Genomic DNA, 22,905 nt, shown 5'->3' with positions numbered 1-22,905 from the left:
TTAATAGAAGGGTTGTGAGTAAATATTGTTGATTGTACAGTCACTGGAACAGGATAGCATAAACATGTGATGACTGTCTTATTGGTATAATAAATGTAATTGCGGCTCAATGGTGTAAAAGGGGTAGGTGTTAATAAGCTTAAGCTTCTACCTTCCCCTTTTAAGCATCATTTCTAGATTTTTCTCCCTTACTTGTATTGTAATGAAATTTGTTATTATGTTGATTTTTATGTAATTAGATGCTCAAATAAATAAATAAAAAGAAATGAAATTACTTGTTTGCATTTTGAGGCAAAACAAAGGGCAACGATGTATCTTAAAATATGTCAGTGCAAATTTTTTGTCAGCTTGGAAAGCTCTTACATTTATTTTAGTCTAGGACTAGTCTAATCCCTGTCCAGGAACATGCCCCCTTATCTAGAAATGTTCATACTTTTGTTTAAATTAAAATATTTCCAAATATCACTGAATGCATTAATGGGCCACAAATATAAAAGTTTAACATGTTAAGCAAGGGATAACTCACGGCATGCAGTGTACAGCAAAATCCCCAGTGCCGGTTGTATATATGACGCAGAAGAGGTCATATTATGAGATATAATAAGACTGAGCAGACATGAGGTTTCTCTCCAGTGTGAACTCTCTGATGGGCTTTTAAGTGACTGAGCAAACGTCTTCTCACACTGAGAACGTTTTTAACCTATATGAGTTCTTTGGTGATACACTAAATATTCACGTCGACTGAACCTTTTCTCACAAACATTACAGTGATGAGGTTTCTCTCCAGTGTGAACTCTCTGATGGTGTATCAGCTGATATTTAAAACAGTAACTTTTATCACAGTGTGAACATTGAAAGAGATTCTCTCCAGAGTGAATATTCAGGTGTGATTTTAATTTACTTGAATCCCTAAAGGTTTTGTCACATTCACTGCACTGATACGGCCTCTCATTGGTGTGTATAAGCACATGTCTCTTTATACAAGATTTTTGTCTGAATCTCATCTCACAGTGAGGACACTCAAATGGTTTTTCTCCTGTGTGAATTCTCTTATGAGCTTTTAAGGAACCTGACTGAGCAAATGTCTTCTCACACTGAGAGCATTTGTAAGGTTTTTCACCTGTATGAGTTCTCTCGTGTGTCACTAAGCTGTCATGTTTATTAAAACGCTTGACACAAACACTACAGACGTAAGGTTTTTCTCCAGTATGAACTCTCTGATGGCGTATCAGATGAGATTTCTGACAGTAACTTTTATCACAGTGTGAACATTGATGGCGTTTCTCTTCAGAGTGAATATTTTGGTGTGATTTTAATTTACTTGAATCCCTAAAGGTTTTGTCACATTCACTGCACTGATACGGTCTCTCATTGGTGTGTATAAGCACATGTCTCTTTATACAAGATCTGTGTCTGAATCTCATCTCACAGTGAGGACACTTGTATGGTTTTTCTCCTGTGTGAATTCTCTTGTGAGCATCAAGACTTTGTTTGCTGCTAAAGTAATAGCCACATTCAGTGCAGTAGTAAGACTTTTTATCACTGTGTGTCCTCATGTGAGCATTAATATGAGACGTTACTGGAGAAAGATCCTTCCCACATGGCTCACAGTGAAACTGCTTCTTCTTCTCTCTGTGCTCTTCTGAATGAAGTTCCTTCTCTTGTAAGGTAGTAAAGCTGATCTCAGATCTCGTGCAGGTAAAGAGTTTCTGTTCTTTTAATGTTGAGGACGTTTTTTCTCCATCCAAACATAATTCACTCCTCACATCTGAAAGAAACATGAAACAATTTTCTTTTCACAGAAAAATAGCGATTCATAATGACAAGCGTCTTTAAAAGATACCTCGACTATGAAGACTTGTATAGTTTTAAAGGAATATCGCTCTATATGATCATGGCTATGACTAGGCCAGTGGCACAAGGATGCAGGCTTGATATAGAGCGATATCACATGCTTACGATAACGTTATTGCTTTTATACAACAGTTTGACAGCACAAAGTTGAAAAAGAAAACTAGAAAACAACAACTGAGTGTTTTTAAAAGCCTCTTTGGTGAGGAACTACTTTCTTTTGCCATGGATTTGAAGACCAGAATAACAAGTAAACGTTCAACTGTTCGTTTTGTATGTCATAAAGACTCAATAGACGAAATAGCATTTTCTTAATATTACAGTTTCTTGGTCACAAAGTGTAGTTTTAAAGGGCGTGTTGCAGGTTAACAACCACTCTCGATTAATGGGTACATAAATCACTCAAGTTCGGTTTATTTTCAGGAATATATGGCCTCTCGGCCCAAAATTCCACAGATATCATACGATGGCAGACAATCTCTTTTTCATTCCTTGATATACAATGCCAATCACCATGCATACACAGAATTACAAATATTTGAGACATCTTTGCAGACAGCACCTACAAGAGTAAGTTCACTTAAATATTTCTCACGTAAATTTATGTACAAAGGACAAACATACAAAAGTGCTTCTCATCTTCTATCACAGAAATATTTGTTAAATTGATGATTCAGAAACGCACAACAGCAACTACATGTAGAAAATACAAACAAAAAACGCTTTTTTATACCATTGCTTTGGCTCCCCCATAGTGCTGCGCCCCTATGCACCGCATATAATGCATACCCACTTTTTGCGCCACTGCTTGCAGTTCATCAGTTTTGTTCCGCCTTCCGATTGGTTGCCGCCAAACATTTCCGCCTTCCGATTGGTTGCCGCCGAACCGCGTCATATCTTATTACCATAAAGTTGAGCTGATTTCTGTTTTATTGTTTAATAGGCACAACGACAGCCTTTGTAATGGAGGACGACGTGACAACAAGCCATAACTTCTGATATCTCTTTATTATATATTCAGTACCGTAACACACACAGTATATGTCACTACCGTTTCCTGTGTATACCAAAACTACCATTAAGAACCTAATACTACATCACCCTTTCCAAATAAGAATACTTTTCTTTTAATCCTTTAGGGGTGCAACATAAACATGAAATGAAGAAATATTTATCTTTTCAATAGACAATAAACATTCTGAAACAATATGGTTCAAATAACAAATCCGAACATTTTGAACAAAACTTTTTGTTTTACCACAGCAAAATGTGTTTTGTATTTGTTTTTCCATAACTAGAAGGATGGGGTAGACTGCCCAAAACCTTCAACTGAGTGTGGGGATTATTCTGCCCCATTGGCCACTCAGTGTTTATCCAGGGTATCTCTAACTACATTCAAAGTTCTTTAGATACCCAGGAGGTGCTCTAATCCTGGTAGGATATCTTGTGGCAGCTTGTGCCATCAGCTGGCGAACCTTCTGACTTTCTGGTGTGACCATTAAATCTGCAGAGTGTGGAGATGCCTGGCTCTCTGTCAGGTCAGGAAGATCATAAAAGGCCACAGGAACAGTCCGAGTTGGAGATAGTTGAAACCTGTTTCTCCTAAGTGTACCCCTTGGTGTCTCTATAAGATAAGATCTGGGTGTGCCAGACACCACAGTACCCCTTTCTGACATGTCTTTAACCCATACATGTTCCCCAGGCTCCAAGTGTGTCATGTTATGTGCTTTGTGTGTTCTGTCAAAATTTTGTTTCTGTTTACATTTGTATATCAGCTCCTTATTTACCAGCTTTTTCACATCTGGACACTTTGGATTAAGCTGAGAAGGGATCAAAGGAACCAGCGTCCTTGTCTTCCTTCCCATGAGGAGCTCAGCAGGACTGTAACCATTAGCCAGAAAAGATGCACTGTAAGCCATAAGTGCAAGGTAGGGATCACTTGCCTTTTTGAAAAAAATTTTTAATTGTCCTCATCGCACGCTCAGCCTGTCCGTTGCTTTGCGGAAAATAAGGCCTCGACGTCACATGGCTGAAACCCCAGTCTAGTTCAAATACACGGAAAAACACTCCGAAGCAAACTGTGGGCCATTGTCGGAGCGCACAACCTCAGGGATTCCATGACGTGCAAAGATGGATTTAAAGTGTTCAACCACAGCCTCTGAAGTTGTCGACGTCAGTTTTGCAACCTCAAAGAACCTAGAAAAGTAGTCCACAACGACTAAGTACATCTTGCTGTCTTTCTGAAACATATCTGCTCCAACTGTGGACCATGGCCTCGACAGAAAATCAGTAGGCAACATCGGTTCTCTGATGTTAGTTCTCTCTCGTGCACACGTGTCACAATTCTCAATCATTTTCGTCAGCTCTTAACTAAGACCTGGCCACCAAACTGATTGTTTAGTCCCTCATGCAGATGTCCCTCATGCAGTTTCTGTAGCATCTCGGCTTGGAGTGACGCTGGAATTACAATTCTGATTCCATTCAACAAAAGTCCATTTTGCACAGAAAGGTCCCCTGCAAAAGACAGGTAAGGCTGAAAAACTTTGTCAATTGAGAATCTACTCTGCCATCCTGACACACAAGATTTCTTTAGCTGCAGGAGTGTGGAATCATCGTCTTGATGTTTCTGGATCTCTCTAAGTCATTTTTCTGTAGCTGGCAAACTTGACATGACAGAATCAGCATACAGATTGATGCCCTCCTCAAAGGGCCCTTCTGCTGTACTACTTATGGGGGCTCTAGACAACACATCTGCCGTTGCAATGTTTTTACCCGCCACATGTGATATGGTGTACGAAAATCTCAACAAACGCAGGCGAAGCCGCTGAATGCGTGGAGGGAGTTCATCCAATTTCTTTGAGCTAAGCAGAGGAACTAGAGGTTTATGATCAGTCTCGATGTGGAAATGTTTCCCAATGAGAAACTCTGCAAACCTCTCACAGGCCCATGTGGAGGCCAGCGCCTCCTTCTCTATTTGCGCATACTGTTTCTCTGTATCACTGAGAGACTCTGAAGCATACACTACAGGTTTCCACACATTCTCTGCTTGCTTCTGAAGGAGAACAGCATCCAGCCCATATGAAGAGGCATCCGCAGAAACCACTGTATCCTTGTTTGTATCATATAGCGCCAAACCGGGAGGTTTTGTCAGTTCCTCTTTGATTTCCTCAAAGGCCACCTGCTGAGGTGACCCCCAGACCCACATATTGTACTTTCTCAATAAGTCTCTGAGTGGTTGTGTTTTCTTCCTGAAGTCTTGAGAGCGTCCTTCGCAGCCTCTTGTCATGTTCATTTTGAGTGGACCCCCAGACAAGCACGTCATCCATTTGACAGAAGACACCTTCCAGACCCTCAAGAATGCTGGACATGTGTTTTTGGAAATGCTCAGGTGCTGAAGAGATTCCAAAGCATAGACGGTTATAACTGTATCGTCCAAATGGAGTAATAAAGGTGGTAAGCAAAGAGGATTCCTTAGAAAGTGGAACCTGCCAAAAGCCAGCATTGGCGTTGAGCTTGGAAAACACTTTAGCTCCAGCGAGTTGTCCCAACGTGTGCTCCACCGAAGGCAAAGGATGTTTTTCCCTCATAACTGATCTGTTTAGTTCAGTGAGATCTGTGCAGATTCTCACTTTCCCTGTCAGCTTCGGCACCACGACTATGGGAGCACACCACTCTGTTGAAATTACCCCCTGCTGTTCCATCCGGGTTAATTCTTCCTTCACCTTTGGTAAAAGAGGGAGGGAAATGCGTCTAGGTGTTGACAGAGAAAAAGGTTTTGCCCCTGGCTTTAGCACAATGCTGTACTCACCCTCCATTTTGCCTAAGCCGCTGAAGAGTTTTGGAAACTCCTGCTCCACTCTTTCTTTTGAGCTTAAGCTGATATCATCCAGCCTGGCTACTATTTGAAGTGAAGCGACTGCTGGCCTGCCTAGCAATGACATGTACAATCCATCAACAACATATATGTCCTGTTTTGTGCATTTGTTGTTTTTACTGAGGGTGGTTGTAAATTTCCCTTTTACATTCAGTAATGTTCCACCTGGCCCCTGGAGAATTTTACCAGCATGTTTCAGTTTGTTGAACTGGCCCTGGTTGTACAATGTCACAGGAACAACTGTAACATCTGCTCTAGTGTCAATTTTGAACACTACATCCAAATTGTCAATTTTTATCTCAGTCATCCATGGGCTTTTAGCCACATTTGTTGTTACTGAGCCTAGGAATGCAATGTCTTCATCTGCATCCTCAGTTAGTGTGCCAATATTTACCTTGTGCACTTTCTTTGACTTGCACATTTTTGCATAATGTCCCTTCTTATGACACTGGTTGCATATTGCATCTCTTGCTGGGCAAAGCTGCAGGTTATGGCCTCTTGTGTCTCCACATCTGGAACACTGAATCCCCTTTTTATATTTTTCATGAGGTGGTTTCTTTGCAAATTGTCCATAATGTGCATCACTTGTTTTGATTTCACATTGCTGTTCTGTTTAGCCTGCACGCTGTCCAACTGTCCGTTTACGATTTCCCCTTTAAAAGTTGGACTTGAGCAATTCTTGTTGTTTTTTTACTTGTTCACTTTATCAAACTCGTACAACAGCTTTCTCAAGTGTCAATTCAGGGTCTAGTTGTAATTGTTCTGACAGCCGTTTGACGATGAGTCTATCTCTTACCATCTCATCGTGGAGCTCTCCGTATCCACAGTGTTCGGCAAAGCAATGCAGTTATTTTATAAAGTGATCCACAGACTCGCCCACGGCTTGCTGTCGCTGATTAAATTTAGCTCTCTCAAAAATCAAGTTTCTGCAAACGATAAAGTGATCATTCAGTCTTTGCTTCACAACTTCGTAATCAGCCGCATCCTCGGGATTTAAATGCATGGATCTTGGTATGTCTTCTGCTTCCTCACCCATCACGTAGATCAGAGCATTCACCTGATTTTCGCCTGCCTGCCTCTCCAATCCTGACGCAATTCAAATCTTTCTAAGCGTTTTATCCATTTCAACCAGTCATCCGCTTTAAATGTGAATTTCTCAGGCGGAGAAACCTGAAACTGATTCATGATAATGCCATGAACTTGTCCAGACAGCCCCCCTTCGGCATACAGGACAAAACTGAAACTGAAACGAAACTAACGTCCCGACTTCAATAACTCACTTAAAAGTTGCATTTCTGCACTTCTGACACCATGTTCTATTGTTTAATAGGCACAACGACAGCCCTTGTATTGGAGAACGACGCGACAACCAGCCATAACTTCTGATATCTCTTTATTATATATTCAGTACTGTAACACACAAAGTATATGTCACTACTGTTTCCTGTGTATTCCAAGAACTACCGTAGAACCTTTTACTAAAATTTCAACTCTCCTTGACGCTCACGCTGTACATCACGCGCCGCGCCGCTTGCTCGCCGGAGCTCGCCGTCGACTCTCATTGGAAATTAATGACTTCCGGCCACTTTAACGCTCTCGCGGGTGGCAGTTTGAATGCACAGTTAAAGACTGAACATTTGCCATTACGATAGTTGGCAAAAGAGTCCTGCCAAGGCACTGCTTCCTCAGTCTTTGCCGCACGCCGCCCTTCTTTCCTCTCTTCCGCAGTTTCCGTGTTTTAAATCCATTATTGTTCATGGTAACATCTTCCATAAAGCCACCATCATTCACAAGATGTTGTGATCTTATAAAATCCACTGGGTATCTAACAAAATAAGGCAACTGAAGCTGAAATTCGCGGCTATACTGAAGCCTCGCGGTAGATCTCACAGGTGTTATGTGAAGACATGCGATAAGCAGTAAAATCCACGTTAGGATTATTACCGGCAACTCCATCTTCACTTACCGCAAAACGATAGCTAGTCAATTTGCGTGTATAATTGTGACTTTAACAGCCAAACACACAACTAAAACATAAACAAAAACACCAGATGCATGCACCTGTGTTTACAAATTCTGCTGCGAGTCGCCGCATGCGCAGCGCCATAGACAGGAAGTCTATTTATATATAAAGTATTTACATATAATATTACCTAAAAAGTTTTTTAATATATACATGCAGGTGTGTGCATTTATCTCAACAAAATTATAATAGACAGTTCACACACATATTTGATGTAAACAAATAGTTTATTCTGCTATAGATTAATCGCGATTAATCGTTAGCAATCTGGTTACACTTCTAAAATGAGATAAACAACTTTTGTGGGGTTTTTAAAGCAAATATGCCTCAGAAAGATTTCATAATCCCCTTTTAAATTTTGGTCATTAATTTTTTTGTATTTTGGTTAGTTATTTTTTGACTTAAACTCCCTTATAAAAAACAATGATATTTATGAATAAAAAACAACAATTAATGAGGAGACATACCTGACAGAATAAAATCATGACCATCATTATGTTTGTATGAATATTCATCTTCTGTGGCTTCTGTTCTCAACTGCATTTGGTTTCCATTGTCGATGAGTTTGACTGAACACATGTTGAGTTTGGTCTGCAGGATCTGCTGCTGTTCTCCAGCGTTCCAGACAGAATCCAGAGACTCTGTGGAGGTTTGATCAGTAGATTCCTCATCCTGTAAGCCCTGATTACTGTCACACACTGTAGTGTCCTGAGCGTCTGTGGGCTTTGACTCAGTATAACAGAGTAAAGTCAGACTGAGCTCGGAGTCCTGTGTGGAAGATTCACAACAAACACACACAGAGTAAGATTAGAAATGATTTGATGTTGTCTGATTCAGGTAAAGGATGTTTAAGCTGTACAAACCTCTCTCTTCAGTCCTTCATCTCCTCTTAACCTCAGCTTTGTCTCCAGTAACGCCACCTCTTTCTTCAGCTGAGAGATTTCTGTGATGAAATCATCAATATCCAGCATGGACAGATCAGTTCCTACTGATTTACAGCACATCACATCCATCATCAACACTAAAATACACAGAGACAAGACTCTGTTTACACTCAATAAAACACTCAAGAGAGACAAACACTGAGGATACACAAACACATCACACGTGAGCTCGCTCTTTCTTTCTTTAGTGGGTTTATCAGCGGGCTGCAGAGCGCCTCCTGCTGTACTGGAGAGAGAAGGCACTCAACACTTCATTCCTTCATAAGATGGTTGATGTTCCTTTATGGTGTGGTGGATACAATAGTTAAGCAAGTGCTGAAGGAAGGAAATTAAGACAAAAAAATCAAGCTTTAAATGAAAAAATCCTAAAGAGAAAAAATTTTTACAGAATTTTTTTTTTAAGAAAATCAAGGGTGCATAATCTCTGAAAGCCAATATTGACATTAAAAATCACCTAAACAAACAATAGAGATGATTATGACCAAATCAAGAATATGACACAGTAAATATTATTTTCACCTAAAATTTCACATATGTACTCTGGGAACGCCAAAGACTTTTTAAAAATAAAAATCTCATAATATGACCCCTTTAAGTAGAGATTGACCAATATGTGTTTTTAGAGGGTTTTGGAAGGCTGACATCACTAAATTCCTCTTCATTTTCGGGCTAAAATGTCATACTAATAATAAGTGAATGCACAACATTTCTTGACTTAACATCATCATTAATTGAACACTGAAATGAAGTATTAAATATATAAAACAGGTAATTCTTTGATGTGTCATGTTCTGATTGGTTTCTTGTCTGTATATATTGCACTTATGTTTCTATCGTCTTTGTCAAGCTTCGTTAAACTGTATGCCCTTCTGTTTGGTAGAGTCCATGCCATGCCATTGTTTTGTTCATGTCAAGTTTAGTTCTTGTTCAAGTCTATGTTTCTTTGGGGTGGTTTCCCGAACAGGGATTAGTTTAAACCAAGACTAGGCCTTAGTTTAATTAGGAAACATAACTAGTTTTAGCAAACATGCCTTACTAAAATACTTGTGTGCATTTTGAGGCAAAACAATGGGCACTGATGTATTTTAAGATATGTCAGTGCAAGTTGTTTTCAGTTTGGACAGCTTATACATTTATTTTAGTCTAGGACTAGACTAATCCCTGTCCGCGAAACCGCCCCTTTATGTTTATTACTAACTGCACTTGGGTTCTAAAACACTCACCTCACAGTGGATTACTTTACATTGGAACATAAATGTAAATGTAAATATAAATTTTAATAAAATAAATACAACTTTATAAAAAAAAAATCAATTTAAACTGAAAAATAAAAAATAAATAATAGTAATTCTGCAAACAGACACAACCCAGCTAGCAGAAAAAAGTTCTAAGAACGTTCCCTGAAAGTTCCCAAGGTGCGCAAAAATGCTCTGCCAACGTAAAAAGTGTCCAGTTTTCTTTAAGTTCTAAGAAAGTTTCTGTGTTGTCTGAACGTTAGAGGAATGTTACGTTTTACCATTTTTAAACTTTATGACAATGTCATGTTTTAATGTTCACACAATGTTTAAAACAACAACTGTTTATTATATTGACTTGTTTAATTGTTATGTAAATGATAGAGAAACATTGCATTTTATTATTTTATAAAACATAATTTTTGAATGTTCAGTAAATATATTGCTGTAGAAAACACAATTCACTTATTAGGTTTAGATGATGTTTTGTTTCATTTATAGTCACCATTATTGTGTTTAGTGTTTGTTTTAGTTTGACTCTTGACTTTTTGCTTGCTAGTTTTTTTCCTGGTTGTGTTAACTTTTTGTTAATACACCACATTTGTTATGAAAAGTTAATAGTGTTATTCTGTGGTGCTTGGTACATAATGGTAAAGATCATCACCTAATTAATTTACTGATCAGTTTATTTTCTGTCAAAAATGTAAATGAGATCCAGCACTTTCACAGCAGTTTGTCATTAAGGAGTTTAAGAAACTTTGGACAAAAAATATCCGCTGTATAATTGGGAAGCACAAACATCAAGAATCAGAGTATGAATCTCAACCATGATGACAATTAAATGAAAATCTTCATGCTGCAATGCATGCTGGGTATTAACAAATTACAAATCTCATTCAGGATTCCCAACATGCACTGCAGCATGGATAAATAAGGATTTTTTTAACAATTTTATTTGTCACCATGGTTGAGATTCATACTCTGATTCTTGATGTTTGTGCGTCCCAATTATACAGCGGAAATTTTTTGTCCAAAGTGTAACATTCCTCGAACGTTCAGACAACACAAAAACGTTATTAGAACTTAAAGAAAACTGGACACTTTTTACATTGGCAAGAACGTTTTAGGGAACTTTCAGGGAACATTCTTAGAACTTTTTTCTGCTAGCTGGGTAGTCTATAGTGTAAATTCAGTCTATTATTCCAATATTCGATACACATTTAAAACAATTACAACCTAATTTTAAAAAAATTGTAAAAGAATGAAAACCATGCACATATGTGGTGTTTTTGTTGTTAACACATTGCTTACAAATTACAGACAAAATTACCATAATCTAGTAATCTCAATAACAAAAATGTTGCACATCCTTGTATCCAAGGTGTAACAGACTGCTCCAAGACACGAAGGGTTGAGAATCCAAATGTAGATTTTATTAGAAGGGTAATCCACAAACATAAATCCAATGAAACAGGCGAAAGGTCATACACAGGAGAGCAATAGGCAAACATAGGCAAACCAGGCAGACAAAAACAGGTACAGAATAATCCAAGGGACAGGCAGTTCCTTGGATTATAGAGCCTACAAACCTCTTCAAATGTAGTAACCCACATTTGTCTACAAAATCCCTCCACAGAGCTACACAGCAAAATCCCAAGTGTTAAATGAACACTACTGGGTGTATATTATCTAAATGTAACACTGAAGCAGAATTAAAAGCTGCAATCTTTAACTTTATCCTCTTTATGACCATCTCTTGAAAATTGTAAATCACTATTGTGGTGATCAGTGTTAGTTTTAGTAGGAGTTCAATCTTGACTCTTAGCTTGTTTTTTAAATGGACTGATGGTAAATGGATTGCATTTATATAGCGCTTTTAACAGACCTATGGCCATCCAAAGCGCTTTACAATTAGCCTCACATTCACCCATTCACTCACACATTCATACACCGACAGCGGTGTAAAATAACTGAAATAATACATTTATTAATTTAGTGTTTGAACACTTGAATTTGGACTTGCCAACTTGTCCATAAGGATGATGTTTTGACGAGTCTGACAGAAAGTGAACGCGACCTCTGGTGCCTGACAGTGTCAGTGGCGGAGCTAGACTTTTAAAACAGGGGTGGCAAAGGGGTGGCGAGGTATTATTTTGGGGGGTCAATATACAAAGTGTTCAAGTACACTGTATATAGATTAAATTAAAGTTGTTTATTTTCCAAAATGTACACAATTATATATGTATTACGTATACAGCAAAAATAGAACAACTGGGATCTGTTTGGACCTGATCTGCACCTGAATTTTGCTTCTTTATAAAGAAGTTGGTAATATCGTCCCTATAGTTACACACCTCATGAAGAAACCAAAATTTTGAACAATTTGCTTGTTATTATTTACCATAAGTACACCGTTACTAATTATACAAATATTAAAATAATACACTACGACAAAATCTGAGTATATTGAGGTCTAGCCTATTTGACAACACAAGGAAAATTGCTTACAGACATCTAGACATGTTATGTTAAGGGAGGAGGGAACTACCCTGCTGAAAAAACCAGCATACCAGCAAGACCAGCATATGTTGTGTTTTGGTGCTGGTTTGCCAGTGAACACCAGCTAAACCAGCATCAAACCAGCATCAGCACCAGCATTAGCACCAGCTAAACCAGCATTAGCACCAGCATCCCATGCTGGTCATACCAGCATATGTTGTGTTTTGGTGCTGGTATGCTGGTGACCACCAGCTTAACCAGCATAGACCAGCATAATTCCCATGCTGGTCCATGCTGGTTTGATGCTGGTTTTTTCAGCAGGGTAGTTTCCGTTAACTTTAATTTACTTATGTAAATAGACTTCTGTCCCTCACATTAAGCTATGGAATGGCTTCAGATGACTTTGTGAAATTATAATCCAACCCTCTCAGACCCAAGTCACCCAAACTGACGTTTAAAAAGTGTGAGGCAGCGAAAAGCGCGCTGTTTACAACCCTGTTCTATATCCACGGTCGTTTTATTAAGTTCAATATGCTGCATTACACGTGACAATATGAATAAGCCTACCCGATTGTTGCTGAACATTTGCTAACGACAAGTTTTTTATTGTTTTAAGCATCTTCACGCAGGCGTGACAGTATTAGTCAGTTTCACAAGACTAGTAATGCTCATTGAAGTATTAATGCTAAGCACTACAGTGCAATGTCTTCCTTACTTCCCGTTAAAACAGAACTTCGTTTAATTTAATACCAATAAAAGCCGTACATACCAGCAAAACGCTCTTCATTGATCATGTGCATGTTGGCGCTTTATATATTAGAGTACGAAGGAGCTGCGTGTCAGCTTAACCAATAGGCTTGTTCGACGTCATGCGGCGCCGCGAGAATAGACAGCTGCATTACGTCAAAGTACCGCGAGAGTGATTCACGAAATCATACGGAGGAGTTTGCTTTTAAATCGCTCTCGCGGAACTTTGACATCATCCGGCAGTCGGTTCTTGCAGCGCCGCATGAAGTCGAACAAGCGTAATGAAAAGATAGCAGCAACACCACGCTTGTGCGTGCTGCGTAGGATGCATTCACGTCCGCTGGGAGATTTGAGAAATGTTCGTAAAAATCAAACAAAGTAATGTTTTCAGCGGGGTGGCAACAGGGGTGGCAAGGACTTCGTCTGGGGTGACAATTGCCACCCCAAATAGCCCTCTGGCTCCGCCACTGGACAGTGTGCAGCTTGTCTCCTTTAAATTGGGGTTTTAAGAGTACAAATATCAGTTTTTAAAAATAAAAGTACAATCACTAAATTGTATTAATTAAACTTATAAAAGACAAAGTCTGCTTGCTTCTATTAGAACCTTAGCTGTAACAAACGACCTATGGAGGAATCTGAAAACTTGTGTTAATATCATTTATCACTAGATCGCCAGATAGATGGAGTAGAGTGATTATTGTACTTATTACAGACAAAAATAGGCAGGCCCGAATATCCTTGCCTAACTTAAATAAATAATAAGGCAGAAGGTGTTTTTAACCTGCACCGTAATACAATTTGTATGGGGTTTTGTCTGTTTATGGGGTGTTTTCCCGGACAGGGATTATCTTAAATCAGGACTTGGCCTTAGTTAAATTAGGAAATTTAACTATTTTTAACAACGGGCCTTACTAAAAACATTACTGGCATGCATTTTGAGGCAAAACAAAGGGCACTTATGTATTTTAAAATATGTCAGTGCTAATATTTTTTCATCTTGGAAAGCTCTTACATTTATTTTAGTCTAGGACTAGTCTAATCCCTGTCCAGGAATTATCTAGAAATTTTCATACTTTTGTTTAAATTAAAATATTTCCAAATTTCACTGAATGCATAAATGGACCACAGATGTAAAAGTTTAACAAGTAAAATAAGAGATAATCCACGGCATGCCGTGTACAGCAAAATCCCCAGTGCTGGTTGAATATATGACGCAGAAGGGGTCATATTATGAGATATTATAAGACTGAGCAGACTTAAGGTTTCTCTCCAGTATGAACTCTCTGATGGGCTTTTAAAGTGACTTGACATTGCAAACGTCTTCTCACACTGAGAGCGTTCATACGTTTTAACCTGTATGAGTTCTTTGGTGTTTCAATAAATGTTCACGTCGACTGAAACTTTTCTCACAAACATTACAGTGATGAGGTTTCACTCCAGAGTGAACTCTCTGATGGGCTTTTAAGGAACCTGACTGAGCAAACGTCTTCTCACACTGAGAGCATTTGTAAGGTTTTTCACCTGTATGAGTTCTCTGATGTGACACTAAACTGTCATGTCGACTGAAACTTTTCCCACAAACACTGCATTGATGAGGTTTCTCTCCAGTGTGAACTCTCTGATGGGCTTTTAAGTTACATGACTGATTAAACGTCTTCCCACACTGAGAGCATTTGTAAGGTTTTTCACCTGTATGAGTTCTCTGGTGTGTCACTAAGCTGTCATGTCGACTGAACCTCTTCCCACAAACATCACAGTAATGAGGTTTCTCTCCAATGTGATCTCTCAGATGAAGTCTGAAGACACTATGATGTGAGAATCTCTCTCCACAGATTGAGCAGTGGTAAGGTTTCTCTCCAGTGTGAACTCTCAGATGGGCTTTTAAGGAACCTGACTGAGCAAATGTCTTCTCACACTGAGAGCATTTGTAAGGTTTTTCACCTGTATGAGTTCTCTGGTGTATCACTAAATTGTCATGTTTATTAAAACTCCTCCCACAAATACTACAGACGTAAGGTTTCTCTCCAGTATGAACTCTCTGATGGCGTTTCAGCTGAGCTTTCTTACAGAAACATTTATCACAGTGTGAACATTGATAGCGTTTCTCTTCAGAGTGAATATTTTGGTGTGATTTTAATTTACTTGAATCCCTAAAGGTTTTGTCACATTCACTGCACTGATACGGTCTCTCATTGGTGTGTATAAGCGCATGTCTCTTCATACAAGATTTGTGTCTGAATCTCATCTCACAGTGAGGACACTTGTATGGTTTTTCTCCTGTGTGAATTCTCTTGTGAGCATCAAGACTTTGTTTGCTGCTAAAGTAATAGCCACATTCAGTGCAGTAGTAAGACTTTTTATCACTGTGTGTCCTCATGTGAGCATTAATATGAGACGTTACTGGAGAAAGATCCTTCCCACATGGCTCACAGTGAAACGGCTTTTTCTCTCTGTGCTCTTCTGAATGAAGTTCCTTCACTTGGAAGGTAGTAAAGCTGATCTCAGATCTCGTGCAGGTGAAGAGTTTCTGTTCTTTTAATGTGGAGGACGTTATTTCTCCACCCGAACATAATTCACTCCTCACATCTAAAAGAAACATAAAACAATTACATTTTCTATTCACTTTTATTTATACAAATAATTTTTTTCTATATTCACACAGAGACAGAAGACTCACGCTGGAACAGTTTCAGAAAAAAATACATCAAATGTCTTTTTTTCTAAATTGAGTTTTCATTAAAACATTACATTATATATACATTATTCTATAACAAAATATCAAGGCAAAATTCACTGTTTAGTGTAGAATAATAGCGATTTATAATAACAAGCTAGAACGACTGCATCTTTGAAAGATAACTCGAATATGAAGACTTGTATACTTTTAAAGCAATATCACTCTATATCATCATGGCTACGATTAGGCCAGTGGCACAAGGATGCAGGCTTGATATAGAGCAATATCACACGCTTACGATAGCGATATTGCTTTTATACAACAGTTTGACAGCACAAAGTTGAAAAAGAAAACTAGAAAACAGCAACTACTTTCTTATGTCATGGATTTGAAGACCAGAATAACAGGTAAACTTTCAACTGTTTGTTTTGAATGTCATAATAACTCAATAGACGAAATAGCCTTTTCTTAATATTACCGTTTCTTGGTCACAAAGTGTAGTTTTAAAATTTGTTCGGGCAAGAATATGTGTAATATCTACAGTGGATTAGTAAAGAAAGAATATGTTTAATATCTACAGTGGATTAGTAAAGAAAGAATATGTGTAATATCTACAGTGGATTAGTAAAGATAGTGCCTATTTGAACATTTGCTTAGAAAGATTTGGACGTGAGATCCAGACGGGTATCAGTGTACACTTACCCCACTGACCACAGACTGTAAAAAATTTCCTCAAAAAATGGACAAAGTACTGTATAAATATAAAGGAATTTTCCATATTTATGTTTTACAGGAGTTTTACCTGATTTTTAAATAACACGTTGCATTATGGGTGCAATAACCCCTGCTGCAATCTTTCACTTTTGCCTCTCTATCACCATCTCTGTTTGAAACCTAAAATTACAAATTGCTTGCAGAGTTATTTTCTAAACATGGATGATGTTTAACTTCTAAACAACTGCTGTCACAACAAGATACAAGTGTTCAACTATTTCCAGCATCCACACATGTGATTTAGTAAACAAATCTTCTTTCTGACGTGACGTGTAAGTCAAATGCATATTTACCACAAAATGTATCACATTAATAATAATAATAATAAAAAATTGCAACAGTGTTTTTTTGCTTTTAGCAATTGCAACTTGTTTGTTGCTTAAAGGAGGAAAAAATCTATGATGTCTTCTAAGCTTGATTGCTTTTATGTTATGCTGCCTAACATTTAAAGGAGTGGTGAATCAAATACTCAATTTTAACTTGATAATTTGTTATATAAGAGGTCATCATACTTAAATGAACATCCTGCAAGTTTCAGAACTGAAAACGTCCGTGCTACTGAAATATAACAGTTTTTGGCACCAAGCCAGTGTGGAATTCGGAAAAGTATGACGTCAAAGTAGAATTGAAGCACCGGCCCATAGCCAAATACAAGGACCACTTTTGTAGCCCCGCCCACAGCTTTGCGTGACACACGTGTGTCTCAATCAGTAAACATGTCTTTAAAGATTGCTAAATGTAACCAAAATGACTTTTAAATAAATTTTTTCTGGGAGACTTTTATTTTGACGCGGTGATCTGAAGTAACCATGGAAACGCATTTTCGGTTGTGGAAGAACGGTCTATGGGAAGAACACAGACGCTGGATAACGGAGTCTCAACATTGACAAAAATGACACAGCAGTACACAGTAAGTTTATTTAAGTTATTGTGTTTCACTATTGCTTTGTTAGAAGAGATCGCTTGATATGTCTGTTGTAACATCCGTGTCTAAACACGTATGTTTGACTGTTTTAATGTACAAAAAACATTAAACGATTAATAAAGATACACCACTTAACAACACGACTGTAATTTAACGGTAGAAATATACAGTCTTATTGATAAAGAAGGATTTATCAGCCGCAGTTTAGATTCTGATGCCCGCTTACTGTGTTGTATACGGTAATTTAGGTGAGTTGCGTTTGAAAGGTCCAACACTCAACAAAGCTTTTTTTATCATATAACTGTGGTATGTAACATTACGTGTATCTAAGAGCAACCTCACAAGCACAAAAGAAATATACAAAGTTATTGATAAGGATTAATCAGCCGCAGTTTAGCAAGCAAGCAAGCAACTTTATTTATATAGCACATTTTTTTAAACAACAGACGTTGTCCCAAAGTGCTTTACAAAATAATAACATTAAAATCATACAACACAACAAACATACTTCATTCAAAAGCTAAAGAAAATAAATAAGTTTTTAAATAAGACTTAAAAGTTGTAACTGATGGAGCTGACCTCACATGTAATGGGAGACTATTCCAGAGTTTTGGACCTACCACGGAAAAAGCACGATCTCCTTTTGTTTTAAAATTACAACGAGGTACCTTTAAAAGTAGTTGATCTGAAGACCTGAGAGTTCTAAAAGGAGAGTAGGGAACTATAAGGTCACTAATATACCGGGGGGCAAGCCCTGACAATGCCTTGTAAACAAACAAGAGAATTTTAAAATCAATCCTAAATTTGACCGGAAGCCAGTGTAGAGATTGAAGTACAGGACTAATATGATCTCTCTTTCTCACCCCCGTTAAAAGCCTTGCCGCTGCATTCTGCACTAACTGTAAGCGGCCAAGCAGAGTGTGGGGTAAACCGATATATAGCGAATTGCAGTAGTCAAGCTTAGATGTTATAAAAGAGTGAACCACAATTTCTAGGTCCCTACTGGATAAAAAATTCTTTACTTTAGCAATTGATCGCAGGTTAAAAAAGCTTCCTCTGACAACAGCACCAATCTGTTTCTTAAAATTAAGCGATGAGTCCATAACTACCCCTAAACTCTTTACATGATTCTCAGTCTTTAGGGATAAAGAACCCAAATGATCTGAATAGGTAGATAAAACGGGAGAGCCTACGATCAGAACCTCAGTTTTACTCTCGTTTAATTGGAGAAAGTTGCTAGATAACCAGAGTTTAATGTCACTGTAACATTCCTGTGCTTTATCCAAAGAACAGGTTTTATCTAAGCTCACAGGAAAGTAAAACTGGAGATCGTCTGCATAGCAGTGATATGAAATGCTATACTTCCGAAAAACACTTCGTAGAGGGAGCATATATAGTGAAAACAGCAACGGTCCCAATATCGACCCCTGAGGGACACCACAAACCAAAGGGGACGATGTGGAAGAGAAATCTCCCAAGTTCACAGCAACTGTCCTACCTTTCAAATACGAAGCGAACCACTGAAGAGCTATACCCCGCACACCAACCCAATGCTCCAGACGACTGAGGAGAATTTCATGATCTATTGTGTCGAAAGCAGCGCTCAGGTCCAATAAAACCAGAACAACATTTGATCCAGAGTCCAACGATAGTAATATATCATTAGTAACCTTGAGCAGTGCCGATTCTGTGCTATGACAGGTCCTAAAGCCCGACTGGAATGTATCTAGAATATCACAAGTATTTAAAAATGAATATAGCTGTAAATAGACCACTTTCTCTAAAATTTTAGAAATAAAAGGCAATTTAGAAATTGGCCGATAATTGTGATAAACTGTATGATCCAAATTAGGTTTTTTCAACAAGGGGTGAAGAATTGCATGTTTAAAACTACTAGGTACCACTCCATTCATTAAAGAACTGTTAATTCTGTTAATAAACTGTTAAGAACTGTTTAGATTCTGATGCCCGCTTACTGTGTTGTATACGGTAATTTAGGTGAGTTGCGTTTGAAAGGTCAAACACTCAAAGCTTTTTTTATCATATAACTGTGGTATGTAACATTACGTGTATCTAAGAGCAACCTCACAAGCACAAAAGAAATATACAAAGTTATTGATAAGGATTTATCAGCCGCAGTTTAGATTCTGATGCGCGCTTACTGTGTTGTATACGGTACTTTAGTCACGTCGAGGTTAAAGTTTTGTTTCTACTTTACGTATTGTCATTTATGTGTATCATCTTTAGCACCCAGAATCTATTGTGGCTCAAACATATATGCGTTCGGCTGCTATTTTTACACATTAATGTTTTTAAAACATTTGCCCACATGTATTGACGGGTAATGAAGCTGTCCAATCATAGCAGTGGGTGTTTACATCCAGGTCTTCAGTGCGGCCCGCCCCTTCAAACGAAGCATTTCTCCAGACAGCCACTAATCCATGTTACAAAATAGCCTATTACTTATTGCTTTTGATGTTTTTGAATGTAAAAACCACGCGAACATCATAAGTAGACATCAGACAACAGTATAAAACAATGAAATCGATAAATTCACCGCCCCTTTAAATACGAAATGATAAAATAAGAATAAAGAACTGAAATTCTTTATAAAGAATAAAGAAAAGATTGCTGTAATGTGTCAGTTGTGTTTTTTTTTGCTTCAGAGAGACATCAACACTTTGGATACAAATCTCAACAATGGTGAAAGTAAATGTTAAGAAAGAGTTTTCTACAATCCTGGTAACCAGCATGCATTGCGGCATGAAGCTTTGTTGTTGATTGGCATCATTGTTGCGTTTCATAGGCAGATTGAAGTATCCCTAAAGGCTACGGACAATGTTCTGCAAATCTACAGAATTTTCAGTTTTTTTATAAAAAGAAATGTCTGTGAACATAACAGAGAAAGTACTAATTTTCTGCCAGGACATATTCCGTTTTTTTACAGATCATTTTTTTAAAGTGCAGCCTGATCTCGGACACTTATAATTTTCCACTGGCTCTAATGTATCCGTGTTTGATGTTCAAAAATGAGATTTTATTTGTTTGGGGTTGATCAAACCAGCAGTATTTGGTCTCATGAATCTACTTTTATTCATATGTCCGTATGAGCACTCTCTATTTTTACTGGACTTATAAGATTAACCGCGATTAATCGTTAGCCATCCCTAACTTTTGGTAACAACTTTTGTGTCTTTTATTTTTTAAAGAAAATATACCTCAGTAAGATTTTATAATTCCCTTTTAAATTTTTTGTCTTTTGGTTACACATTTATGACTAAAAATACAACAGTTAATGGGGAGACATACCTGACAGAATAAAATCATGAACATCATTATGTTTGTCTTCATATTCATCTTCTGTGGGTTCAGTTTTAATTTCTGTGTGCTCTGTTTTAATCTCAGTTTGGTTTGCACTGTCCTCCAGTTTGACTGAACACATGTTGAGTTTGGTCTGCAGGATCTGCTGCTGTTCTCCAGCGTTCCAGACAGAATCCAGAGACTCTGTGGAGGTTTGATCAGTAGATTCCTCATCCTGTAAGCCCTGATTACTGTCACACACTGTAGTGTCCTGAGCGTCTGTGGGCTTTGACTCAGTATAACAGAGTAAAGTCAGACTGAGCTCGGAGTCCTGTGTGGAAGATTCACAACAAACACACACAGAGTAAGATTAGAAATGATTTGATGTTGTCTGATTCAGGTAAAGGATGTTTAAGCTGTACAAACCTCTCTCTTCAGTCCTTCATCTCCTCTTAACCTCAGCTTTGTCTCCAGTAACGCCACCTCTTTCTTCAGCTGAGAGATTTCTGTGATGAAATCATCAATATCCAGCATGGACAGATCAGTTCCTACTGATTTACAGCACATCTCATCTCTCATCATAAACACTAAAATAAACTCTTCTACTCTGTAGAAAAACGCGAGCTCTTTCTTTCTTTCTTTCTTGGGTTTATCTGCGGACTAAAGAGCTGCAGAGCGCCTCCTGCTGTACTGGAGAGAGAAGACACTCAACATCGTCAGACTTACACTGGTATATTATAATAAATACATATATACATTTCAATTTTAACACTAAACGTATTATTACTGCAGTGCAGCCCTAAATATAGGTTACAATTATCAAATAAAACACGCAGCGTTAGTTATGGAATAGAAATAACAAATAAGTTGAAAACTGAACTACAATGAGCAATGATATTTTCAGCAGCATTGCTCAAATTCACCAATGGGTAATAAAACACAGAAATCACTAAGATGGGCTTTAAAAAACACAAACAAGAAAAAAGCTAATTAATTCAATTTGGTTTAATTGTTTCAAAGCAGCTCTACATTAATAAAAGCAGGAGAAATCACAGTAAAATCTGTGGACAACATAAGAAGCAGTTTAGGCTACAGAGGATATAAACTCCAGAATAAACGTTCGGGCAGTGCCAGTCTAAGTTGCTTGAAGACTTGACGTCAGGGCGTAGCAAGCACAGGTGGTTCTGTGTTGCTGGCAGATTGGGGGAGGGGCAGCAGAGTGAGTGAATCGCATTGAGATTACGTGCTCGTTCTAGTGATGGTCAACCCGGATCTTTTTAAGGAGTCACTCACTAAACTGATCTGGGTTGTGCAAGTCGCTTGAGTCACTCAAAAGTGATTTGCCTCAAGGCTTTGTTTAATGAAAGACTGAGTTCTGTGTTTCCACATGTAACATTATTACTGATGCACAACGCTTTATCGCGTGTGAGGCAAGAGGCTGCTTGTTCTGCTTGTGTCTTCAGTTAAAGGGAAACCAGGCAAGTCTGCGTAATATTTCTCTACGAGCTCCCCCTAGTGTCTGAAAGTAAATGCTTTCAAACACACTGTCGTAAAAACGAACTTTTGTCCTTCCCCCCTCGGAACCAAGTTTATCAGCTTATTTCCAATCCAGTTATGTTTCCCTTCCGTCAAGGGTTTTCGTTGCTTCTTCCCCGGCTCTGCCATTTGCAACAATCGCTAGCCGTGTTTAGCTCGCCTGCCTCTGTGTTGTTTGCCGTAAAGTGATCCTGCAAGAATGAAGGACTGAAGGATCCTGCGAGACTGAAGGACACCGGGTCAGATACAGCGAACTTGCAAGTGGGGTATTCTTCCTACAGATGGTAGGGGCGGGTGAGAGAGTCTTCATTCGTCCGATAATGAGTCATTTAACCATATACCGAATTACGAAGATGATTTATTAACATAAAAATGCTGCCTTGTGTCCCTTTAATAAGTTTCGTGGTTTAACATACTACACGTGTATATATAATGTCAATCAAATACTTTATAATATAAAATTATTGAAATTTTTTATTTTTCTTACAATTATGCTTTCAAAGGGCCAGTAGTGTAAACA

At 38.2% G+C, this 22,905-nt stretch overlaps 1 protein-coding gene across 1 annotated transcript in view; it reads right to left on the bottom strand.

Moving 5' to 3' along the window:
- The window catches only part of LOC135752317 (uncharacterized), a 35,020-nt gene extending 13,532 nt beyond the window's left edge, over positions 1–21,488 (bottom strand). The window contains exons 1-3 of the mRNA XM_065270801.2: positions 21,276–21,488; positions 20,859–21,180; positions 701–1,768 (exon numbers count right to left, since the gene is read on the bottom strand). Coding sequence (XP_065126873.2) covers positions 701–1,768; positions 20,859–21,180; positions 21,276–21,431 — 1,546 coding nt within the window. The 5' untranslated portion in view covers positions 21,432–21,488. The remainder of the gene's footprint in view (positions 1–700; positions 1,769–20,858; positions 21,181–21,275) is intronic.
- Positions 21,489–22,905: the final 1,417 nt, after the last annotated feature.

Source organism: Paramisgurnus dabryanus, chromosome 4, assembly GCF_030506205.2.
Source record: "Paramisgurnus dabryanus chromosome 4, PD_genome_1.1, whole genome shotgun sequence".
In the NCBI taxonomy this organism is placed as follows: domain Eukaryota; kingdom Metazoa; phylum Chordata; class Actinopteri; order Cypriniformes; family Cobitidae; genus Paramisgurnus; species Paramisgurnus dabryanus.
This window is presented reverse-complemented; position numbering and strand designations above follow the sequence as displayed.